The sequence below is a fragment of the Caretta caretta genome, chromosome 1 (genome assembly GCF_965140235.1).
Source record: "Caretta caretta isolate rCarCar2 chromosome 1, rCarCar1.hap1, whole genome shotgun sequence".
Lineage (NCBI taxonomy): Eukaryota > Metazoa > Chordata > Testudines > Cheloniidae > Caretta > Caretta caretta.
The window spans coordinates 351,951,068-351,974,405 of NC_134206.1; the positions used below are offsets into that span (position 1 = coordinate 351,951,068).

General features: G+C 53.6%; 1 protein-coding gene across 2 annotated transcripts; it reads right to left on the reverse strand.

Moving 5' to 3' along the window:
* Nucleotides 1-1,368: 1,368 nt before the first annotated feature.
* Nucleotides 1,369-21,538, reverse strand: MIOX (myo-inositol oxygenase). Of its 2 annotated transcripts, none has more exons than XM_048836925.2 (10): nt 21,440-21,538; nt 8,175-8,255; nt 6,784-6,864; nt 6,258-6,420; nt 5,940-6,007; nt 5,320-5,429; nt 4,717-4,784; nt 3,512-3,561; nt 2,949-3,061; nt 1,369-2,083 (listed from the first exon to the last, which is right to left on the reverse strand). In XM_048836925.2, the coding sequence occupies exons 1-10, from the start codon at nt 21,455-21,457 to the stop codon at nt 1,975-1,977; spliced, it is 861 nt and encodes a 286-aa protein (XP_048692882.1). In that variant the 5' UTR covers nt 21,458-21,538; the 3' UTR covers nt 1,369-1,974. The 2 variants fall into 2 exon arrangements, with proteins under 2 accessions (XP_048692882.1, XP_048692881.1); XM_048836924.2 differs by having other exon boundaries at nt 5,895-6,007.
* Nucleotides 21,539-23,338: the final 1,800 nt, after the last annotated feature.

Below are 23,338 nucleotides of genomic sequence, written 5' to 3' on the forward strand. Positions count from 1 at the left end.
GCCCTGCCTCCCTGCCAGGAGTGGGGGGTGGTTAGCCCCTCACCCAGGAGCCAGTGCATCCAGCCTGAGACAGGAGCTGGGGTGCATAGGGCATGGGCTGACAGTTCCTGCCAGGCTGCCCCAGGTTGTAATACTAATCCCCCGGGGCCACGTGGTGGGTGCGTGCACACATTCCCTCCTCCTCTGAATGTTGAGGCCCGGATCCTTGGCCAGCAGGGCCCTGGAAATGTGGCTGCAGAAACTGCAGGGCAGCTGCCTGGCTCAGGCTGATCTAGCCTAGCCCCTGTGTGCTCTGCCCCCTGAAGCTGTGGTACCAGGATTTCTGCCCTAGCTGTCTCCATGACACCACCGTGCCCCCCCCCCCTCCCCTGTCCATCCTCGCCATAGAGCCGCCTGACCTCTAGCGTAACAGTGTGAGGTGCTGGAGACGGCTCATGTTTTCCCCTGCTGGGCTCCAAGGCTGAGCCCACACGGGAGGCAGCTGCTACAGCAACTGTGCTATGAAAAGCCACCCTCCCCTCCTGCCCCTTCTTGGTCAGGGACTCAGCGCAGAGCCTCTGTGTTCTTTGGCCTTTGGACCTGTTTCTATTGTTCTGTCAGGCCTACATCCTCCCCGTACCATCTCCTGCAGGCTGCTGATAGTGCCAGCTGCCTTTCTCTGCAGCTCTAGCCTCTTACATGGCTTCAAGCGGCCCAGCTTGTGTCCTGGGGCCATGGGCCCTTCACTGCCCCCTTAGAAAGCCAAGCTCTCCACCATGTGAACCATCCCTGGGGTGAACAAAGGAGCCTTGGTGTAGGAGGAGATGCTGCGTGTGCAGGCCCGGAGAGCAGGTGCTGAGGCAAGCTGCACGAGGGCCTTGGGCTGAGCCCAGCGGGGCTGGGTCTGAGTAGATGGTAAAGGCAAGAGGGCACTGGTCCCTGCCATCAGAAGCGGGGGCGGGGGGAGAAGAGGAGTCAAGCCCAGGCAAAGGGGTTCAGCAAGAAGAGCTGCTGCTGCTCTTTACTGCAGCAGCAGAAAGTAGCTGGCAGGAGGCGGCTAGGGTCTGTGCTGCGGCCTGTTAGCCAGCTCGGAGCAGGGCAGCCTGGGCCCTGGTGCTCTGAGTTTGTGTTGGAGCTTTGGGGGCCAGGCCAGGGTGCGTGTTGGTAGCGAAGGAGGAAGGGTGGGGGGCAGGCAGTTGGTTGCAGAGATGCTGAGGCAATGGTGGCGGCTGCCCCCTAGGAGGAGCAGGAGAGCCAGGCCAGGGGCGATGAGTTACAGGTGCCCCCAACATGCCAGCATCAGCTCAGTACCCTAACTCCCTACCCCCTTTGCTGTGATGCTAGCTCTGCAGGGCTCTGCAGCGTGCATGGGACAGGTCCAGCACCATGTATGCTAACAACCTGTTTATTGAGCTCTGAAAACAACCCCCAGCACAGCGGCGCCCTGGTTGAAGGGGAGATCAGACACAGCAGCGCTGCTCCTGCGTACCCCGCCCTGGCTGCAGGGGGCTAGAAACTGAGCTGCGCCGGGGGCTTTCAGCCACTTGATAATGACTGTGTGGGCTTGTGCAGGGGCAGAGAGGGGCAAAGGAGGGGTGCTTCGTGGAGGAAGCGGTGTCTCTAAGCAGGGGGTGGGCCAGGGCGGGGGGAGTGGGTGGCTGCAGCTTGCTCTTTGCCCATGTGGCATTGTGTAAAGTACCCGGGCCTCCGCAAGCTGGAGTGGGGAACAGAATGAGAAATGGAGCCATCTCCTCTCACCGCTTCCACCCGCATGTACCTTCCCTGGCCCGGGGCGCCTGGATCGCCCAGCCCAGCGGCTCTAGGGGACCTCCTTGCAGGCTGATCGGTGGGAGAATGCAGGGCCAGGCCTGAAGGCGGCTGTTCCCTAAAGGCTGGCTCCTGTTGTGCTCAGGGATTGAGCTCAGCCAGCTGGGTGAGGGTAGGGGACTGGGTGGGGATGCTGTCTCGGGGCCAGGTGGGCGCTTGCTCAGCGGGTCACCAGTACAGCTGGCCGGGGCAGTACTTGTCAATCAGGGACTGGTAATACGGCTTCAGCTGCGTCACGTCGGGCAGATCCTTGCACTTGGTGTAGAGATCAAACTTGCTGCAGGGAGCAGAAAGCAAAGGCTGAACTAGGCTGTTCCCCTTCTGCTGTCCCTGCCCCACTCACCTCCCAGGAACCTGGCTGAACCCTGCCCCATAGCAACAGGGCAAACATCCCAGGAAGGCAAGGATAATCCACCCCAATGCTGCTCTCTGTCTCCACCCCGTGGAGCATGGAGGTGATCAGTTCTGTCCCATGTCTGTAACTGGGCTAGCTCTCTCCAGGGCTCCCTGTGGGCGCAGCAACTCATTCCATATACGCCTCCTAGCCAAAGCCAGTCCCCAAACACTGACCCTCAGAGACCAGCCTCAGCCAGGGAGCCTGCCCCCTTCCCCAGCCACAGCCCTGCCCCCATTCCCTGCTCACTCCAGCCTCTCTCTGTTCACCCTGATCTCAAACCCTGTGACTGCCAGATGGGATCAGCCCTGAGGTCCCCCCAGTCCTGGATCCTGTCTCCAACAGGGGATAGAACCAGTTGTGCGAGAGAAAGGTGCAAGCACTCTGTAATAGGAGGTGAGGAGTGGGGAGGATCCCACATTAGGTCCCCTCCTGCTCTCTAATAATTGGAGCACAGCTCAAGCCCAAAAGCTTAATATCGGTGCAAAAACATGTTAGCATCAATAACTGTGTGTGTTCCTATTGGCCACATAAAATGTCCAAGGCCTGGGTGAATCTTAAATTTTTGACCTTGATGACTTCATGTGGCAGAGAGTTCCACAGCTCGCTGGTACTCTGTGTTGTGTGTGGGGGGAGTATTTCCTAGTATCGGTTTCAGATTTGCTGCCTTTGATTGCATGGCTGCTATGCCCATCCTCAGGGCCTGGCTCAGCAGCCCCTTCCCCTCTCCCCAGGGCTGGGCACGCACTTGAATTCCTTCACCCAGGCCAGCATGCGCAGGTCCTCGTTGCTGCACAGGTGCATGTAATCCCCGCCCGTGTGCCAGGGGTAGAAGGAGTGGAAGCGGATCATGTAGAAAGCCTGCACGAGGAGAAAGGGTGAGAGGGCCAGCATCGGCCCGGACCCAGCCATCCCACCAACTCTGATGTAGCCCAGCCCAGGGGGCAGCTGCTCCTTCTCCAATCCCCAAATCTCCCCTTTGTGTCCCCAAGGCTTTTGGTACCTCATCCTGAGAGCCTGCGTGGGTGGGGGGGTATCAGCCCTGTGCCAATGGGGCATCAAGGAGTAGGTGGAGGCAGAGGAACCGGACTGTGAAGAACTCCTGCTGCTGCAGGGGGTAGCATAACCCAGCTGGACAGCAGGGGAAAGCCGATGGGGCAAATGCCCAGCATGCTGTCCCTGGGGGCAGCAGGAGACAGTCGTGGGGGGTTGGCTCAGCTGTGGGACAGGCATGAGCCAGTTCTCACAGCCACATACCCCCATTTTGCCCCCCACCCCCCAAAAAACCTCCAAAAATCCCAAACCACTTACCTCCTGGGGGAGAGCAAAGTGGTTGAATTTCATGACTTTGTACATGTACTCTGGGGAGAAAGAGCAGTGTTAGTCCCATGAGCCCAGGCACCCAGACTGGCTCCAATGCCCTGTCCCAGCCTGTCTGCTCACAAGACACTGCTACCCTTCTCGGAGCTTGTGGGCTGTGGCAGCCAGAAATGAACCTACTGTAAGGAGGGCATGTAGCTGAAAACCAGGCCCTGGGAGCTTCTTGCTGGCACCCTTGATCACCGCCCACATCTGACAATATTAGCCCCGGTGCCAGGCGCTGTGCAGATCAGTCAGGACGGAGCACCCATCGCAGGAGCTGACAATACCAAAGAGACTGCAAAGTGGTGCAGGCGTGCAGCCCGAAGGATGCAGGGGTGGGAGAAGGCAGAACAGGGTTCTTCTGTTCCTGATTCTGACAGTGATTTGCAATGGGACCTTGGGCAAGTCTGTGCCTTTGTTTCCCCAGCTGTGAATGGGGGATACACAAGTCACGCACTACCTACTGGCGCCCCTCTGTTAGCTGGCAGCAGCAGTAGGCTGCTATCCTCTGTGGCCCAGCCGCTAGCGGGCGACAGGAGAGATGCTTTGCAAGGGTATTCCATCACAGTGCCCTAAGCCCCTATGGATGGGGAAGGGCTGCTGGGGGGAAGATCCCGGTTGCTCTGGGCAGAGGAGAGGATCATGTGTCTGGAGAGCCGCCCCCACACCCACCGTTTTGTTTCTCTGCCACCCAGCTGCTCTTTGGTGGCGGCTATTGGCGTGGGGGGGGTGCACAGGCCAAGGGTGCAGCAAGGTGAGAAGAGGGCCAGGGAAGCAGGGCCCGACGCGCAGGAGGTGGGGAGTGGGACAGTGGGGCAGGAGAGGGCGGTGGGTTTGGGAACTGCAGGTGGGAAGGGGGGGTGCAGCTGTGGTCCCAGGGGCGAGGGAGATAGTGCGAACGGAGCCCTATGGGACACTGACCACAAGGGGCAGGGGAGGACCCCCAAGGAGCGAGACAAGGGCGAGCCGGGAGGAGAGGGCAGCCGAGAGCTCCAGGAGCAGGGATCTGCTCCCACTGGTGCATTGACCCTCACCCTGAAGGGGCCCTGAAAGCAAATCCCCACCCCACCCCCAGCTCCGTTCTCCAAGGGGCTTCCGGAGCCAGGCCCAGCCCTCGGCCGCAGCCAGGAGCCCCCTGCCAGGCACGCCCTTACCGTCATGGCCCCAGGACATAAGCACGTTGGCCAGGCCGCTGTGAGGCTGGTAGATCCCGTACTGCGAGCTGAGCAAGAGAGAGAGCCGGTCAGCGGAGCTCCTGGCAGGGCCTCAGCCCTCCTGCCTCATCCCCTCTCCTTGGGGGAGCGCCCCACAGGGCTACAGGGCACGAGCACTGGCTCCGAGACACAGGCCAGGTACCTGCAGGCGGGTGCGGAATATAAGCCGCAGTAACAACCGGCCGACTCGGTGTGTTAATTGTTGGGGAAACTCAGCCTCGTGCCCCCCATTGGGGGGGAAGGGGGCAGGACCCGACCTGCCCCTGAGGGGCGCAGTGGGGACTCGGGACTGCAGCTGTGCCATTGGAGGGGGATTACACCTCACCCGCCCCAGTGCCCAGCTGCTCTCACCACCCCAGGCCCAGCGCTCTGCTGCTCCAGCCTGCAGACCTTGGGAGGCTGCTGGGTGTAGGGGCGGCCGGGGGGTCAGGCAGAGCAGTCCCAGTGGGTGGCTGCCCTGTAGGGTGCGGTGAGCCTAGGGGTCACTTCCTAGTGGAAGGGACCCCCAGGGCTCAGGTGCTCTGGCGGGGGGAGGGGACTCACTTGTACAGGGGGTTTTTTGTGTCGGGGTTGTCGTGGAAGGTGGAGTCGCTGAAGACGACGGACTCCTGGACCCTGCAGCCCACGGGGAACGTGTCACCCACCACAGCCCACTGCAGAGAGAACATGGGAACAAAGGGCTCGCCAGCCAGGGCCGAGCTGAGGGCCACCTAACCCAGTGTCCTGGCTCCAACCATGGTCCCTTCAGTGGGTAGCTGGCGGGGAGGGTAATCTGCCCTGCGCCAGTCCCATCCTGGGCTCTCGTAGCCAGATATCAGCTTGAGCTCACCCATCGCCTTGCATTTGTGAGCATTAACTGTAATAGCTCCAGATCTCCATAGGACCCATGGACGCGGCCCTTCCCTCTGAATCTTGCTGGGTGCTTGGCCCATCCCGCTGGAAACACACAGTTGAGGAGCTGGCCAGGGATGGGGGATGGCCCCCACTGGCTCCCGTCGCAAAGGGCTCTGTGTCTCTGGCAGGTGGCCTGCATGCACCCACCCCCTTAGGGCATTGCCCCCCTCACTCCCCCTCCCCTGGCTGATCCCCAGGGGTCACACGGGGGTAACCAGTCATACTGAGTGCATTCGACTGGAGCACACGCTGCCTCCACGGCTGTTCACCTGAGGCTCCCCGGCCAGGGCCAGGATTTTGCCCATGTCATGCAGCAGCCCGACCAGCTGGAACCAGTCTGTGACAGAGAGAGCAGAGAGGGGTCAGCCTGGGGCTGGGATGGGGGCAGCCCACGCGCGGGGCTGTTTGACAGCAGAAAAACCCACGCTGGTTTCTTGGCTGCACCCACGAGGAGCCGCTAATGCAGCAGCCTCTCGTCCCGGAGAAGGAAGGGGGTCGGTTCCTACCTACCCAGCTCTGTGGAGACCCCAACTGGGATCCCGCACCCAAGCTGCCCCAGTCCCAGCGCACAGAGGGGCTGGCCCTACCTTTGTCTGGGTGGGCCTGGCGGATGCCCTCAGCGGTCTGGTACGCGTGGTAGGAGTTGGGAAAGTCCACGTCAGGGTCTGATTCATCCACCACGTTATCCAGTAAATCCAAGGCCTCCATGATGCTCATTCGGCGCTGGGCGCAGGCCCCGTACTCTGCACCCTGGGGAGAGGGGAGCTGGTGAGGCCCAGCTGTGAGCACAGGGGTCACTGCCAGCTCTAGGGGCCAGAAATGGGGCGGGGAAATGTCTGCAATAGCCTCACTCCCTTGGCTGGGGTTCCCAGGGACTGTCGGGGGAGCAGCGTTCCCTAAGGGGCTCTGGGTTGGGCTGGGGAGGGGAACGGAGGGGGCTCCCATGGGCTGGGGCTCCTGGGGAGCCGGGCTGTGGCTAACCCTTTCCTAGACACAACCGCTGGAGATTCATAGTCCCCTCTCAGGAAGGGGCTGTGTGCTGCATCTCGGGGGGCTGGATCAGCAGTGCTGGAGGGGCACAGGTGGGGTTCTGTGAGTCCCCAGGAGACGTACCTTCTTCCGGACAAAGTCCACGGTCTGGTGCGTGTGCATCAGCAGGTAGGTGTTGTACACGCGATCTAGCAGCGGCCCGGCCTGGAACAACACACCCGTGACTCAGATGAGAGCCCAGGCCTGCTACTCCAGCCCCAGCCTCTTCCACAGGAGGTAGCTATGGATCTCTGGCCATGGGGAGCAGGACAGTAGTGCTGGCTGTGGGAGGAGCTCCCGGCTATTCCAGTCCTGGTCACTCCCAGCAGGGGGTGCTATGGGCAGCGGGACAGGAGTGCTGACTATGGGAGGCGATCCCGGCTATTCCAGTCCCAGTCTCTCCCAGCAGAGGGCGTTGTGGAGAGTGGGGCGGGAGCGCTGGCCATAGGGGACTCCCGGCTATTCCAGTCCCGGTCTCTCCCAGCAGGGGGTGCTATGGGGAGCGGGACGGGAGCACTGGCTGTGGGAGGCGCTCCTGGCTATTCCAGTCCCAGTCTCTCCCAGTAGGGGGTGCTATGGGGAACGGGACAGGAGCACTGGCTGTGGGAGGCGCTCCCGGCTATTCCAGTCCCGGTCTCTCCCAGCAGAGGGCGCTGTGGAGAGTGGGACAGGAGCACTGGCTGTGGGAGGCACTCCCGGCTATTCCAGTCCCGGTCTCTCCCAGCAGAGGGCGCTGTGGGGAGCGGGACGGGAGCACTGGCTGTGGGAGGCGCTCCCGGCTATTCCAGTCCCGGTCTCTCCCAGTAGGGGGTGCTATGGGGAACGGGACGGGAGCGCTGGCTGTGGGAGGCGCTCCCGGCTATTCCAGTCCCAGTCTCTCCAAGCAGGGGGTGCTATGGGGAGCGGGACGGGAGCGCTGGCTGTGGGAGGCACTCCCGGCTATTCCAGTCCCAGTCTCTCCCAGCAGAGGGCGTTGTGGAGAGTGGGGCGGGAGCGCTGGCCATAGGGGACTCCTGGCTATTCCAGTCCCGGTCTCTCCCAGCAGAGGGCGTTGTGGAGAGTGGGGCGGGAGCGCTGGCCATAGGGGACTCCCGGCTATTCCAGTCCCGGTCTCTCCCAGTAGGGGGTGCTATGGGGAGCGGGACGGGAGCACTGGCTGTGGGAGGCGCTCCCAGCTATTCCAGTCCCGGTCTCTCCCAGCAGAGGGCGCTGTGGGGAGCGGGGCGGGAGCGCTGGCCATAGGGGACTCCCGGCTATTCCAGCCCTGGCCTCCCCCTTGGCCCCTCCTAGCCCCAGCAGGGAGTGCAGTTCCTACAGTCACCGGGTCGCCAGCCTGTTGGCCAGAGCAGATCGGCTCCAGCCTGAGCGCCTAGCACCGGGACCCGTCTCTGCCTAGACATGGGGGATTGACACCCCATGCCCATGAGGTAGGTCCCAGATATCCAGTGGCAGACGACAGGGCGGCGGGAGCTCACCGTGTAATTCCTGTAGTCTGTTTTCAGCTTGCCATGCTCAGCCCCTGCCTCCGGCCGGTAAACTTCAGAGGGGTCTGCGTCCTGGGGCGAGGGAAGGCATGAGGGACCAGCGAGGGTAGCGCCCACCTGCTCCCCTCCCTGCCAGCCCCTCCCACCCGGCCCTGGCCAGGTCGTCCTTACCAGGGGCTATTGCCTCAATAGATCAAACTGTATGTCCAGGTGGTATGTTTGTCTGTATGCTGGGTCAGTATGTCCAACTGTCCGTTAGTCCGTCACTCTGTCTGTGCATGTGTCTGTCTGTCCATGTTCCACAGTGGACTCCCAGTTCCACAGAACATGTCAGTGAGCCTGAAAGCTCTCAGAGACCTGGTTCCCCAGCAGCCTACCTGCCGGGCTGGCCGGCACTGGGAACCCCGGCAGCCCGGACTCCCCAGCCGACTACCAGGCAGGCTTCCGCAGAGCCAGGAAGTGCATCCACAGACAACAGACCCGTCTGCTTCCTGCAAAAGTTTTGTTGCAATTGACACATTCCCATGGAACAGTTCGACTTCAACAAATCGGCATTTTCTGATGGAATCATGATCCAGTGGCAAATTCCCAACCAGCTCCAATGCCCAGCTCTGTGTCACTAGTGATACTCTACACCTTTCCTCCTCCTATAGTTCTGACAGGTTTCCATGCCCCCCCCAGCTATTATAATCCACCAATCAGACTCCAGTGCTCCCCTTCTTGTCCAATGAGATGGCCATATGGCTCTGGAAGTCCTGTCTATTTTTCCAGGACCCCCTAGGTTGCAGGTTTGGTCACGTGCACTTATAGCGCCATTCAGCCATTTTGGGGGGGAAAACAAGATTTTTTGGGGGTACTTTTTTTAATGTATCCTTACTGGAATCATTCAAAACAAACCAATAAATATAAATCTCATCCTTCTTCCTTCTTTTTCGTTTAAAATGTACTTTGTGTGCAATTAGCACAAATCTAAATCAAGTTGATTAAATAATTGTACACAACTACTACAGTAGTACAAGTCTAAATAAATTAAATACATGCAACAAAGCTTAGTAACAGAGTAATAGTATATATATATATATATATATATATATATGAGAAAAATCAATCTTTATATATACTCATGCATTATCCTCACTTTTGCTGTTAGTACAATTCTAAATTTAGTCAAATTACGTAATTGTACAAGTCTATATAGAATAAATACATGTAAAAAATCTTAATAACAAAGGAATAAAAGAGAAATGTTATGTTATATATATATGTAAGCAGTCAGAATAAGCTTTACCCTGACATCTGGTGGTGAGCTGTGGAAAAGGACTTCAGGGGCTGATCTCGTTTGCATGGGCACACCCACCCTGCCTAGCGTGATGGACTGCTTGCCCAAATGGTCACTTTGGCTGCTGTGGGATCCCCAGTCTCTCTGTTATTGGGGCAGGAGTAATAAAGCATTGTTATCCTGGTTATGTGAATCAAGGACATAGAACTGTACTTGGCATTTTATGACGGAGGGACTTGCCCTCAACTAAAGAGCACTCGCTAGACAAGGGACATGGGTTCCAAAACCCAGTGAATTGAGACAGGTTGGGGTTAGGTATATATACTGGGGAGTGTGGGCCCTTTTGAAGGCTCTGAACACTACTTTAATTCCTTCTCTTCTTCCATGGTGTAATAACAGAACTACTTTTGGCTCCGTTAGGAGTCTTGTTTTATCCTGCAGAGCTGAAATCACTAACACCTGGGCGTGAGCATTGGACCTACTTTAGGCTAGTGGTGCACCAGCACTGAGGCTCCCCCTATTACCAGCTAAAAGTCAGAGAGCTGAAGGTGCTGAGAGCTGTGTTAAATGGGGGGGGCCTGAAGACAACTTGGTGAGTGGACAGCAGGACAGTGAGAGCGGTGTGGGTGGCTGGCAGAGAGGAGTGGACAGCAGGACAGCTCGGGGAGAGTGGAGTGGATAGCAGGGTGGCTGGCGGAGAGGAACAGACAGCAGGACAGCTGGCGGAGAGGTGTGGAGAATGGAGAGCGGAGTGGAGCGGATAGCTGACGTGGCAATTGGCTAGCTCAGAGAGCGGATAGCTGGGTGGCTGACGGAGAGGCGTAGAGAGCAGAGTGGATAGCAGGGCGGCTGGCGGAGAGGCGTGGAGAGCGGAGTGGATAGCAGGGCGGCTGGCGGAGAGGCGTGGAGAGCGGAGTGGATAGCAGGGCGGCTGGCGGAGAGGTGTGGAGAGCGGAGTGGATAGCAGGGCGGCTGGCGGAGAGGTGCGGCTGGTGGTGAAGACTGCAGCAGAGCCCTATGGAGAGGCATGGCACTTGGCCGTTGACCGGAGCAGCGGAGCATGTAAGATGCCCCCCACCTCCCTCCACTTCCACCCGGGCTGGGAGGTAAACTCAGCAGATGAACTTCTGAACTCTGGGGGGCTGCACTGACCAAGGACAGAAACTGGGGTTGGGGGGCGGGTGACTATTGGGTTGCTGGACTTAAGACCCTGAGGGGAAAAGGACACTGCCAAACTTACTTGGGGGAGGGTCTTTTGCTCATGGTTGGTGTTATGAATCCTGTTTGTGGTGTTTCCCCAACATTATGCCTCATTGTTTCCCTCCTTTATTAAAAGGCTTTTGCTACACTCAGACTCTGTGCTTGCGAGAGGGGAAGTATTGCCCCTTAGAGGCGATTGGGGGGAAGGGGGGGTGTAATTGTCCCAGGTCACTAGGTCGGGGCTCAAGCCAGTTTTGCATTGTGTTATTGAAACAGAACCTCTAGATACTGAACCCGGCCCTTGTTGCTGCCAACTCTGATGGGCAGAAGGGTTACATATATACATAACTTTTCCTCATTTTTAAAGGTATGTATTCTCTTATGCAGTTAGCTCAATTCTAAATCAATTAAATATATGCAAAAAAGACTTAATAACAGAGGAATAAAGGAGAAATGTTTATATATAATTCTATGATATCTATCATCCATTTTTCTAATTTTCAGGAAAAAATATTTGTATGCAGTTAGGACATTTCTAACTACATTACACACATGCACAAAGGCTGCAAGGGATTCCTGTTCGGAAGGGTAAATATAACTTTAGGATTAATGACGTGTGTATGGGATCTAGTTGTTCTACAGCCGCCTTTCAGAGATGGCCAAGAAGGTTTTTAAAAGGGATGGGGAGAGTCGGGAGAAAGATGAGAAAAGCCATTTATGCAACAGAAAGTGAATATTTTGGACCTCATTATGATGGACAAAGATGAATTAATCACTGGACTGGAAGTTGGTGGTTGCAGAGGCCCAGTGATCATGACATAAAATGTTTGATTCCACAATCCTCATTTCTGGGGTCCACACTTTAAAAAGGATGTTGAAAAACTGAACAAGATGCAGAAAGGAGCCACAAAAACAACTCAAAGCGGGGGGAGAAAATGCCTTGAAGCAAGAGACATAAAGAGCAGCACCATCTGTTTAGCTCATCAACAAGCTGCTGACAGGTGACTCTTGGTTCCAGTGTATAGGGACTTTCGTAGAGAGAAGCGACTGGGCACTAAAGGGGTCTGTACTCTAGCTAAGAAAGGCAGAACAAGAACCAGCAGCTGGAAGCTGAAGACAGACCAAATCAAATTAGAAATAAGGCACATTTTGTCGTAGTGAGTGAGGGGGATTAACCATTGGCACAAATTATCAAGGGGGGCGGGGTGGATTGTCCATCTTGGAGGTCTTCAGAGCAAGACTGGCTGTCTTTCTGGAAGATCCACTTTAGCTACACCACAAGTTATGCGGTAGTGAAACACAAGCTATTGGGCTCCATACAGGGGGAACTGCGTGAATTTGAATGGGCTGTGAAATGCAGGTCAGGTTAGATGATCTAATGGCAGGGTCGGCCTTATGGGTGCGCAATGTGGGTGACCACCCAGGATGTTGTGGTCAAGAGGAAAGGAGCGTGCTGGGTCTGGGGTGCAAGGCCGTGGAAGGGAGCTCGAGGCAATGTGGGGGAGGCAGCGGGGGTCAAGGGATATGGAGGCAGTGGGGAACCCAAGGAGACAGTAGGGGACATAGGTGATGGGGGAATGGGTGGGGAGCCTGGGGAGACAGTGGGGGCCAGGGGCAATGGGGAGATCAGTGGGGGGCAATGGAGGCTTAGGGGGATGGGTGGGGAGCTCAGGGAGGCAGTGGAGGCCAGAGCATCAAAATACAGGTTCACCGAGGGTGCCATTTCCCTAAGGCCCGCCCTGTCTAATGGTCCCTTCTGAGCTTAAACTCCATGAACCTATGAATCTACCCCACCGAAAACTCCCAGCTCTGGGAGCAGGCAACAAACCACACACCCCTGCCTGAGCCAATTAGCAAGTGGTCTTTAACTACGCAGCTTTTTGCATAATCACACATCATAAAATATTAGGGTGCGTCACATTTTTCTGCGCCAGTCAGAAGGTTTTTTTGACCCCCGTAGCCTTTTACGGTACTGTACCAGGCTTTCTCCCCAAATTTCCCTATTCCATTTACTCATCATCCTCTTCTCCCAAATGGCAATCAGCCCCTAGTGGCTTCCACCGTAAAGAGGCCTCGTAATTTTAGTAAAATTTTGCCTACATGAACTGCACAGAATGAAGACTTCAATCCAACCCTGGGGAAGGGGCGGGGCCTCAGGGGGAAGGGGCAGGGCAGGACCACAGTTCAGGCGATGGTGGGCCCCCCATTTTTAAGGGGCTTCCGCCACTCCTGGATGAAGTACCCTGCATGTTGTGATAGGCATGTGCAGGACCCATGGATTTTGAAAGGTGTGTTATGGGGGATATTGATTATCATGACAGTGGAGATTTGCCTGCACGTTTTGCATTTGTTGTTCTGGCAGAGACTGGTGCCACTTGGCATTGGTGGGTCCTAGTCTGTGGGGAGCTTGTTTCTAATGATGACTTGGCAAAGTTGGGGGGTTGTTTGAAGGCCAGAAGGGGCATTCGGGAAAGATTTATTTCAGGATGGGGTCCCCATCGAGTATGGGCTGTAAGTCTTTGATGCTACCCCATGTGGGTTAGGGATTAATCACAGTTTTAATCACACTGTTAAACAGTAGAATACCAATTGAAATTTATTAAATATTTTTGGACATTTGTCTACATTTTCAAAAATATGGATTTGGTCTAATGAAATAAAAAATCACCCCAATTAATGGTTTAGAAAGTATTTCTTACATGCTACGTACAGCGAGAGAAAGAGAAAGAGTAACCCAACCTTTAAAAAGTATAATTCATAAATAGGGCCCAAGGATAAGACATCAGACCTGGCTTTTAGGGGAAACTTTGACAACTGTCTGGAACCTTTATTTAGCAAAGCAAATGTTATATGCTTTGTTTGTCAGTCGGCATACTTTAGCACAGGTGAGCACTATGTAATATAAAAGCTCTCCCCTGCCTCCTGAGGTGTTATCTCCCCACCTTTCTTTTGCCAGTCTTTCTAATCGTTTTCCCAAGGGGATCAGCAGTGAGAAATAAATAAATTACATTAACAAGGGCATCGGACATATTGGGCATATATAACAGGCCAAAACACCGTGCTTGGTCGTTTCTAACTGGCAAGAAAAATGCTCAGTGATCTATTGTAGCAGTGTCTGCAAAGGAACAATTAAATTTTTAAAATTACGTATTTGTCATCACATTGAAGGGGTCCCAAGAAATAATTCCCCCGCTCTTATATCAAACGTTACATTGTACACAAACTGTGACCCTAGAGCAGTGGTTCCCAAACTTGTCCTGCCACTTGTGCAGGGAAAGTCCCTGGTGGGCCGGTTTGTTTACCTGCCGCGTCCACAGGTTCGGCCGATCGCGGCTCCCAGTGGCCGCGGTTCACTGCTCCAGGCCAATGGGAGCTGCTGGAAGCGGCGTGGGCCGAGGGACGTACTGGCTGCCGCTTCTCGCAGCCCCCATTGGCTTGGAGCAGCGAACCACGGCCACTGGGAGCCGCGATCGGCCGAACCTGTGGACACAGCAGGTAAACAAACCGGCCCGGCCCAGCAGGGGCTTTTCCTGCACAAGCGCCGGAACTGATCTAGATACTTGATAGAGATAAATACACATCTGATAGACCTGAGAAATCATTGAAAACAGAGGCGTCGTGGTGACTAAAGCCCTAACGCAGAGGGGTTTGGGAGGGATTGAAGGCCTTGCTGAAGTGAAAGAGGATATGATGTAAGAGAGGATTGGAAGAAAACAGGAAAGCTCAGAGGTATTTTGCACCAAATATGAAACTCAAATATGAAATTGCAGAACTGGTACTTGTTAAATGTAACCTATCACTTAAATCAGCCTCTATCCCAGATGACTTGAGGATAGCTAATGTAACACCTGTTTTTAAAAAAGGCTCCGGAGGTGATCCTCACAATTACAGGCTGGTGAGCTTGAAATGATAGTAAAAAACAAAATTATCAGAAGCACAGATGAACAGAATATGATGGGAAAGAGTAAACAGGGATTTTGTAAAGGGAAATCATACCTCACCAATCTAACAGAATTCTTTGAGGGGGCCAACAGGCATGTGGACAAGAGGGATCCAGGGGATATAGTGTACTTGGACTTTCAGAAAGCCTTTGACATGTTCCCACACCAAATGTTCTTAGGCAAAGTGAGCAGATGAAATTCAATATTGATAAGTGCAAAGTAATGCATATTGGAAAAAATAATCCCAACTATGTATACAAAATGATGGGGTCTAAATTAGATGTTACCGCTCAAGAGAGAGATCTTAGAGTCACTATGGATAGTTCTCTGAAAACATCCACTCAATGTGCAGCAGAAGTAAAAAAGCCTAACAGAATGTTAGGAACTATTAGGAAAGGGATAGATAATAAAACAGAAAATATCATTATGCCACTATATAAAGCCATAATACACCCACACCTTGAATAGTGCCTGCAGTTCTGGTTGCCCCATCTCAAAAAAGATATATTAGAACTGGAAAAGGTGCAGAGAAGGGCACACCAGCACCAAGCCAGACAAGCCATGAGACCATGGTAGCTGACAATGAAAGTAATCGCAAGGATGGGGCGGAGGAAGAGAACCAGAAGATGGCTCCTCAGCCCCGCTGTTGTTTGAGGCTCTGAAACTCAATCAGGAGACCCCAAGTCATTCAAACAGTGGGGTGGAAGAGACGAGGCACACGTAAGTTATTTTGGGATGTTCTCTTGCCTGTGTTATGCAGATCAGACGAGATGATCACAAGGGTCCCTTCTGGCCTTGGAATCTATGAAGCTGCATGTAAGAATGTTTAAGGCGCTGCACAAAAGGCGCGGTAGGGGTGAGAAGAGCAGGCTATGGTTGCTGAACTTGCTAGAGCAGTTGGTTGCCCCACACCCGCCAAAAGGTCTGTGGAGCAAGACCAGCCTGAGGTGAATTTTTTGTAAAGGCCGAAGAGGCCTCCTGACACAAAGTGTAAAGGTTTTAAAGTGTGGCATAAAAACTACAATCAAACCTGGCTTGTGTTTTGTATTTAAATCCCTCAGCAGCTGAGCACTGTTTCCTCAGAGGCCTTGGAGTACCGGGAGACTACCGTCTCTGAAGGCACGACTGGGTTCGGCCCAGCCTGCGCTCGCCAGACCCGAAATCAGATGCTCAACCGGGTGCTGGGAGAGCAGAGTGTGATAATTTTGCAGCTGGGTTTTATCTGACTGCCAAATTCCTGCCTCTAAGTTAGATAAAATGTAGGTGTTTGTGGCCGTTTCAGGATTTTTCATTTCTTTTTTGTATTTTGCTCAATGGGTCAAATAAGTGAATAATGTAAAAATACTGACTATTAAACCGTTTCAGAGGCGTTGAACATTTTGTTTGTATCCATCGCCTCCCAAATATTAAAATATGGGTTTCCTGAACACTCCATTATTGTTTTTTCATTTATTAAATCCAAGTTTTATCAATATACATTCCAGGCAGGCACCTTAAACACTGAACGAGTTACAGGTTAACAAAATGGGCAGCAGCTGTGGACAGAAAAGTAAAAAGTGTTATGAATTCTTTTACATAGAGTAGGAATAGTTTCATCTAGGCCTGCATTTTGTCTCCTGCCCGGGTATATTGACCAATTTTACACAGTTGGAGTTTCTTTAAGTTGGGCTGTGTGTGTGTTGTATAAACTAGGGCTGAAAAACAAGTCTGAGTGTGTACACTTTGGGGGATTGTCTGTGCATGGCCTGTGTGCACCCAGGGGGACGTGTACAGGCTTCCACGCATGTGTCATGCGATTGCCTGGTTTTTATTCTTGATTCCTCTGAAATAACTTGTTATCGACCCCCATATGACCACGTGCAGGCAGCACACACCGGTTGCTGAGCAGGGCTTCGCATGGTCCTCTGTGTATGTCCAGTTTCCATTTGCGTGCACTTGTGATGCATGCACTGGCTGTCCACATGTGCCCAGAGTGCATCGTTTTCTAAATACAAGGGCACTGTTCTCTCCTTACTAACACTGGGGGGGAGGGGGGGAGGTTGGTTGCTGGCTCCCAGTACCAAAAGAATCATAGAATCATAGAATATCAGGGTTGGAAGGGACCCCTGAAGGTCATCTAGTCCAACCCCCTGCTCGAAGCAGGACCAATTCCCAGTTAAATCATCCCAGCCAGGGCTTTGTCAAGCCTGACCTTAAAAACCTCTAAGGAAGGAGATTCTACCACCTCCCTAGGTAACGCATTCCAGTGTTTCACCACCCTCTTAGTGAAAAAGTTTTTCCTAATATCCAATCTAAACCTCCCCCACTGCAACTTGAGACCATTACTCCTCGTTCTGTCATCTGCTACCATTGAGAACAGTCTAGAGCCATCCTCTTTGGAACCCCCTTTCAGGTAGTTGAAAGCAGCTATCAAATCCCCCCTCATTCTTCTCTTCTGCAGACTAAACAATCCCAGTTCCCTCAGCCTCTCCTCATAAGTCATGTGTTCCAGACCCCTAATCATTTTTGTTGCCCTTCGCTGGACTCTCTCCAATTTATCCACATCCTTCTTGTAGTGTGGGGCCCAAAACTGGACACAGTACTCCAGATGAGGCCTCACCAATGTCGAATAGAGGGGAACGATCACATCCCTCGATCTGCTCGCTATGCCCCTACTTATACATCCCAAAATGCCATTGGCCTTCTTGGCAACAAGGGCACACTGCTGACTCATATCCAGCTTCTCGTCCACTGTCACCCCTAGGTCCTTTTCCGCAGAACTGCTGCCTAGCCATTCGGTCCCTAGTCTGTAGCTGTGCATTGGGTTCTTCCGTCCTAAGTGCAGGACCCTGCACTTATCCTTATTGAACCTCATCAGATTTCTTTTGGCCCAATCCTCCAATTTGTCTAGGTCCCTCTGTATCCTATCCCTGCCCTCCAGCGTATCTACCTCTCCTCCCAGTTTAGTGTCAAGAAAGGGGAAGGGTCGATGGAGAATCAGGACCCTGAGACTGACAGTCCCCAGGACCAATGGGGAGAGGCCAATGCTCCAGGTCAGCCTGATTGACAGGGCGGGCAGGCTAATCAGGGAGTCGGGGGGGTCCCATCCTGCTGTGAGCTGGAACTGCCTGGGGCAGGCAGCTTGGGGCTGAGTTAAGGAGACAGCAGGGGCCCACGGCAAGCCGGGGAGCAGAGCTGGGCCAGATCCAGAGGGGCCAGAGAAGCACCCAGGGAGCTGGAGGCAGAGCCGCACCCAGGCTGAGGCAGAGTGGAGCCGGGGCCGGGGCTGGGGCTGGGGCTGGAGCCGTCCGGAGCCGGGTGCAGTGGGCAGCTGGGGAGAGTGCGTGGGTGGGTGGGGGACCCTGGGCAGAGGGCCCAGCGCAGGGAGACGCTCCCAGCCAAGGCGGGGATCAGAACCCCGACGGGGCCTGACGCTGGGAAGAAGGGTCCTGCCACCGAGAGCCAGAGGGCGTGTGGGAACCGGCAGAGCAAGGATCCGACCCGCAGCATCCCTGCAGCACAGCTATGGCCCGGACAGGGGCCTGGGACTTGTGAGGAGCACACTGAACTGCCCTGACAGTCCAGAGACGCTGGGTGCGATGTCCCCGGGCCACAGAGCGGGGTGACGGGTTTTCCTTTCACCTTTCCCACTGTTTCCTTATTTTTAAAGTTGCTTGCTGTTTAATCAGTTGTATTTGCTTTGAACTATATGTAATGATCAGTGGGTCAGGGAAATGTCCAGTGCGGAGAGAGCCCCCCAGAGTGGGGACACCCTACCCCCTGCCTTGAGTGACCACGACAAAGTTGGGGGTCGAGCCCCCCAGGAATCCTTGGCCCAGTCTTGTCGGGGTTACAAGGACTCCGTCACACAGGAGGGTGGAAGGGGAGCCCTCGAGGTCAGGTGGGCCCCTGGGTAAAGGAAGTGGGAGTGAGGACTCAGATCCTTTCCCTAGCCTACTTCACCGGGGTAGCGTATAAGCCAGGAAAGTTCCCCACAATAGCAGGCCCATTCCCCCTGCTTACATAAAGTTCCCCCAGCTTACATAAAGTGTTACGTTGGAGGGTGGCGGAACTGGTAAAGCCTTTTGTTAGTCTCGAAGGTGCCCCAAGTCCTCCTTTTCCTTTTCTCTTTGTGAATACAGACTAACACGGCTGCTCCTCTGAAACCTGTGCTATGAAAGAGTGTCGGTATTTCAGACATTAACATTAGCCAAAGGCAGCACTGCCGTCTTTATCCTTTCAGAGCTTGGTGTGGAGAGAGAGGAATTTGGGAGGGGGAAGGGCGATCCTGCAGGTCCTGCATAGCCTTGTTACTGGCCTTCAAAAAGCAACTAACACCTGTTCTCTGTCTTCACACTTAAGATACCTGTGTTATCTAGCAACACAATGACAAAATGGCCAGGAAGATTTCAAAGAAAATAACTTTTTCCTCATGGTGCTTTTCTCAGGAGTTTGGGAGAGTTTAAACCAGGGCGCTCTGCAGTTCGGCTTTAATTTTTTAAATAGCAGCCACAAAGGAGAGTGTGGTGTGTGAGTGTTTGTGTCTGTGCGGGTGTTTAATTTATTTAGAATTGTACTAACTGCTTAAAAGAATATTTTCTCGAAAAACGAGGAAAATGCATGAGGCATTATGTATTTATATATAAACACTTCTTTGTTCCTCTGTTACTAACCCTTTTTGCAAGTGTTTAATCTGTTTAGAATTGAACTAATAATATAAATGCATATTTTTCTCTAAAATAAAGGAAAATGCATTAGATAGATGTGGCGGGTGTCTGGGGATAGATAGATAGATAGAGGGAGAGTCTGGGGGTAGATACTTTTATTCCTTTGTTAAACCTTTTGCACATATGTATTGAGAATTTTGCTAGCACTTTCATACAATTATTTAATTGGCTTTATTTAGAATTGTAGTAATGGCATAAAAAGCATATTTTTTCTAAAATGAGTGAAAGGCATGAAATATGTATTTAGTCATTTCTTTTTAATGATTCCAGAAGAATGAATTAATTAACATTTTTTTTAAATCTCGTTTTTTTCCCAACCGGGCCCATGGCACCATAAATGCACACATGGCTCGAAAGGAACCCTAGGGGCCCTGGAAAGGGAGGGCATGATAGGAAGGACTTCCAGAACCATACAGCCAACTCACTGGACCAAAAAGAGGGTCTAATGCTGAAGTCTAATTGAGACAATATCATGGGGGAAGGGGAGTTGGAAACCTGTCAAAAATATATGCTGAGGAAAGGTACAGAGATATCACTACTTATGTCATAAGAACAGAAGAACGGCCATACTGGGTCAGAACAATGGTTCATCTATCCCAGTATCCTGTCTTCCAACAGTGATCAGTGCTAGATGCTTCAGCAGGAATGAACAGAAATGGGCAATTATTGAGTGATCCATCCCCTGTTGTCCAGTCCCAGGTTCTGGCATTCAGAGGTTTAGAGACACCCATAGCATGGGGTTGTGTCCCTGAGCATCTTGGCTAAAAGCCATTAATGGGCCTGTTCTCCAGGAATTGATCTAATTCTTTTTTGAACCCAGTTATATGTTTAGCCTTCACAACATCCCATGTCAATGAGTTCCACAGGTTAACTGTGTGCTTTAAGAAGAAGTGTTTCCTTTTGTTTTAAACTGGCTGCCTATTCATTTCATCAGGTGACCCCTGGTTCTTGTGTACAGGTAAATAACACTTCCTTATTCACACACCGGTCGTGATTTTACAGCCCTTTATCCTATCCCCCCTGTCGTCTCTTTTCCTAGATGAACAGTCCCGGTCTTTTTAATCTCCCCTCATTCGGAAGCTTGTTCCCTTCTCTGCACCTTTTCCCATTTCAAGGTGTCATTTTTGAGATGTGGCAACCACATTTGCACGCACGATTCAATTTGTGGGCAGACCATGGATTTATCTAGTGACACTACGATATTTTCTGTCTTATTACCTATCCATTTCCTGATGGTCCCTAACAATCCGTTGGCCTGTGTGTCTATCTTTTACTGATGGTTAAAGGGCTCACTGTTTTATTTAGGGCTCAATTTTGCCCTGACCTATGGCGGGGAGGAGTGTGGGGACAAGAATCCCCCTATCCTCCTAGCAAACTCTTGTAGGGCCCGAGCGTAAGGGTGAGAGGTGGGCAAGTGTGCCTGACACTGCTATGAGATCAAGGAGAAGGGGCTGGACCCTGAGCTCTGGGCGTCTCCTTAGCATCTGAGCACAGCAGATCTGGCAGATCTGTACATGTGGGAGCCAGTGGGGGAAGGCAGGATCTATATGTATAGGATTGACTAGGAGCATCCACACACATCTGGGAACCTGTAGGGTCTGTGTGTGCAGGATACCTGATGGGGTATGACGGGGTCTGTGCACAGACAGTAGGGTCTGTGCATAGGGGATCAGATGAGAAGCAGCAGGATCTCTGTGTGTGGGATCCAGCAGGGTCCAGTGGGGTCTGAACACAGAGGATCCAGTGGTCTCTCTGCATGTGGGGGATCCAGTGGAAGATGCAAGCTCTGCATGGGGGTGGGGAGGTACAGTGGGGTGTGTACACAGAGGAGCCAGAGGGAGCCGTAGGACCAAACCCAGCAAAGGAAAATCTCAGGGGAACCACAGGAAAACCTTCCTGCCAGCCTGGCTGGTGAGTCATGTCCCCAATGGAATGAGTGGGAGCCTTGTCTCTTGGGACACTGAAAACTAGCCAGGGCCTAGCCCTGGCTAATAGACGCTAGGCAAATCTGGACCTGGAGGATGGGAGGCGTGGGGGCCGATGGCTGGGCACGATGGGAGTGACCCCACGGCTTTTCCTCTGCTGCCTCTAGGATTCAGATCCCAGGCCAGTCTGCCTCTCCCTACTCACCAAGCGTATGACCTTCATCCCGGCTCCTCACCCTGGCAGCCCCTGGAGGAGGAGAGTGTGTGAGGAGGGGAGCTCTGTAGTCTCTGGGGCCAGGGCAGGCGTCTCTCTGGGTTTATAAAACCCCCTGAGTTATGCAAGGAGGGCCTAGGACTGGCCAGAACCTGCCTGAAGAAGTGCTGACCCCAGGGCGCAATGAGTCACCAGTTAACTAGCCCTGGGCCAAACTCTCATTGCTTGGAAGTAGCCTCTGGGAAAGCAATTAATGTGTGAGCCTTTGACAGCTAAGGAATGACAGCTGCAGGAGGGGCGGGGGTGGGAGAAGGATCTTGTTGCTGATCCAGAGAACTCGTATCTGTGTCCTTGAGAGGCACAAACCAGTGGCCTGTCCTGTGCCCCGGGCAGTGGGTCGCACTGGGGAAGGGGAGAGGCCATCCCAGCAGAGCGGGCCCTGCGGAGCTAGAGGCCTGGTCACATACCCAGACATTTCGGGGGAAGCTCAGGAAGTTCACGCTCCACCTGGCTAACCCAGAGCACTTAATCTTTCACCCCATGCCCTTCCTCCGTCCTTTCTCATTCTCTAAACAGCACCACCCGCCTGCCTGGCACACAAGCCCGTAGCCTGGGGGTCATCTTGCACTCCACCCTCTCTGTAGGTCCTCCCAGCCGGGGACCTCTGAATCTTGCCATTGCTTTCTGCCTAATAGCTCGAAGATCCGGCCTTTCCCGGCCATCCACCCAGCCAGACCTCTCACCGTCTCTGGCCTTGACAAATGCCATCCCGCCCTGCTCCCAGCCAGGCTCAATGTCGCTGCAAAGACCATTTGCCTTTTGGCCATGTCTCCCCCGGCTCCCCCTTCTCTTGCGTGGCTTCTCTGCACGTTTGAGCCCCTTCGTGGCCTCGCCTCATCCCCCTTATCATCTCTCAGGCCTTGTCTGCGCGAGGCAGTTGTATCACTTTAACTCTCCTGGTGTAATTAAACCAGTAGGAGCCCCTTAGTGGAGAAGCATTTATTTTACTAGATGGGTACTTGATGCCAATATAGCTATTCCTGCCTGGGAAGGGTAATAAAGTACCCGTACAAGGCACCTTTATACTGGTATAACTGTGTCCACACTACTGGTATCACAAGTGTAGTATTCACCCCTAGCCAGGATAGTTCCACCAGACTGACTTTCAAGTGCAACTCCTCAGGCCTCATTCACTATCTGACACCTGCCTGCAATCGGCTCCTGGCATCAGCCTCCATCAGCCCCTTGTCAACTTTGCCAACAAGCTCCTTGGTCCTTTCTCCCACGCTGCCCTTCATGTGTGGGAAGAGCTCCCTGGAAGCATCCACAAAGCCACCTCGGCAGCCACCTTCAGAGCCCTCCTTAAAGCTCTCCTCTGCCATGATGCCCACACGAAACATGACGATGGTGAGGCTGTGTCATGCAGATAGGGGCACGGCCCCTCGTTTCGCCCTGTGTGCGTACAGCGCCTAGCGCAGTGGGGTCTCGGTCCTGGGCTCAACCTGCCGGGCGCTACGATCGCACTGTCGTGAGCTGGCTGGAACGTTGCTGTGGGAAAAGGAGCGTGTGACCACACCCAGGAGCTTTTGGCTGTTTATTGTTCTGGGTAGGGCTGCGTGTGGGAAGGCAGAACGGATCCAACTGGGAAAGACAGAGAGAGAGAGAGAGTGTAAAGGAGCAGCTGCAAGCACAGTGGCTGACGCTGGAAGAAACCTGGAATGAGACGAGTGCTCTTGGTGCTGTGAGCAAAAGAAGCTGTTTCCTGCTTTCTGTTTCCTTCTGGACTCAGGGCCACAGCACTTTGTACATTCTTTGGAAACAAACAAAACTGCATAGAAGAAAATACCCGATTCCATCCTCTGCCACCTGGAACATCCCCGGGGGCCCGAA

Coding starts and splice junctions, on each gene's coding strand:
- MIOX (XM_048836924.2), bottom strand. Junction 6,421..6,783: donor TGGACTTTGTCCGGAAGAAG/GTACGTCTCCTG, acceptor CCCTCTCCCCAG/GGTGCAGAGTACGGGGCCTG. Junction 3,562..4,716: donor TATGTCCTGGGGCCATGACG/GTAAGGGCGTGC, acceptor CTTTCTCCCCAG/AGTACATGTACAAAGTCATG.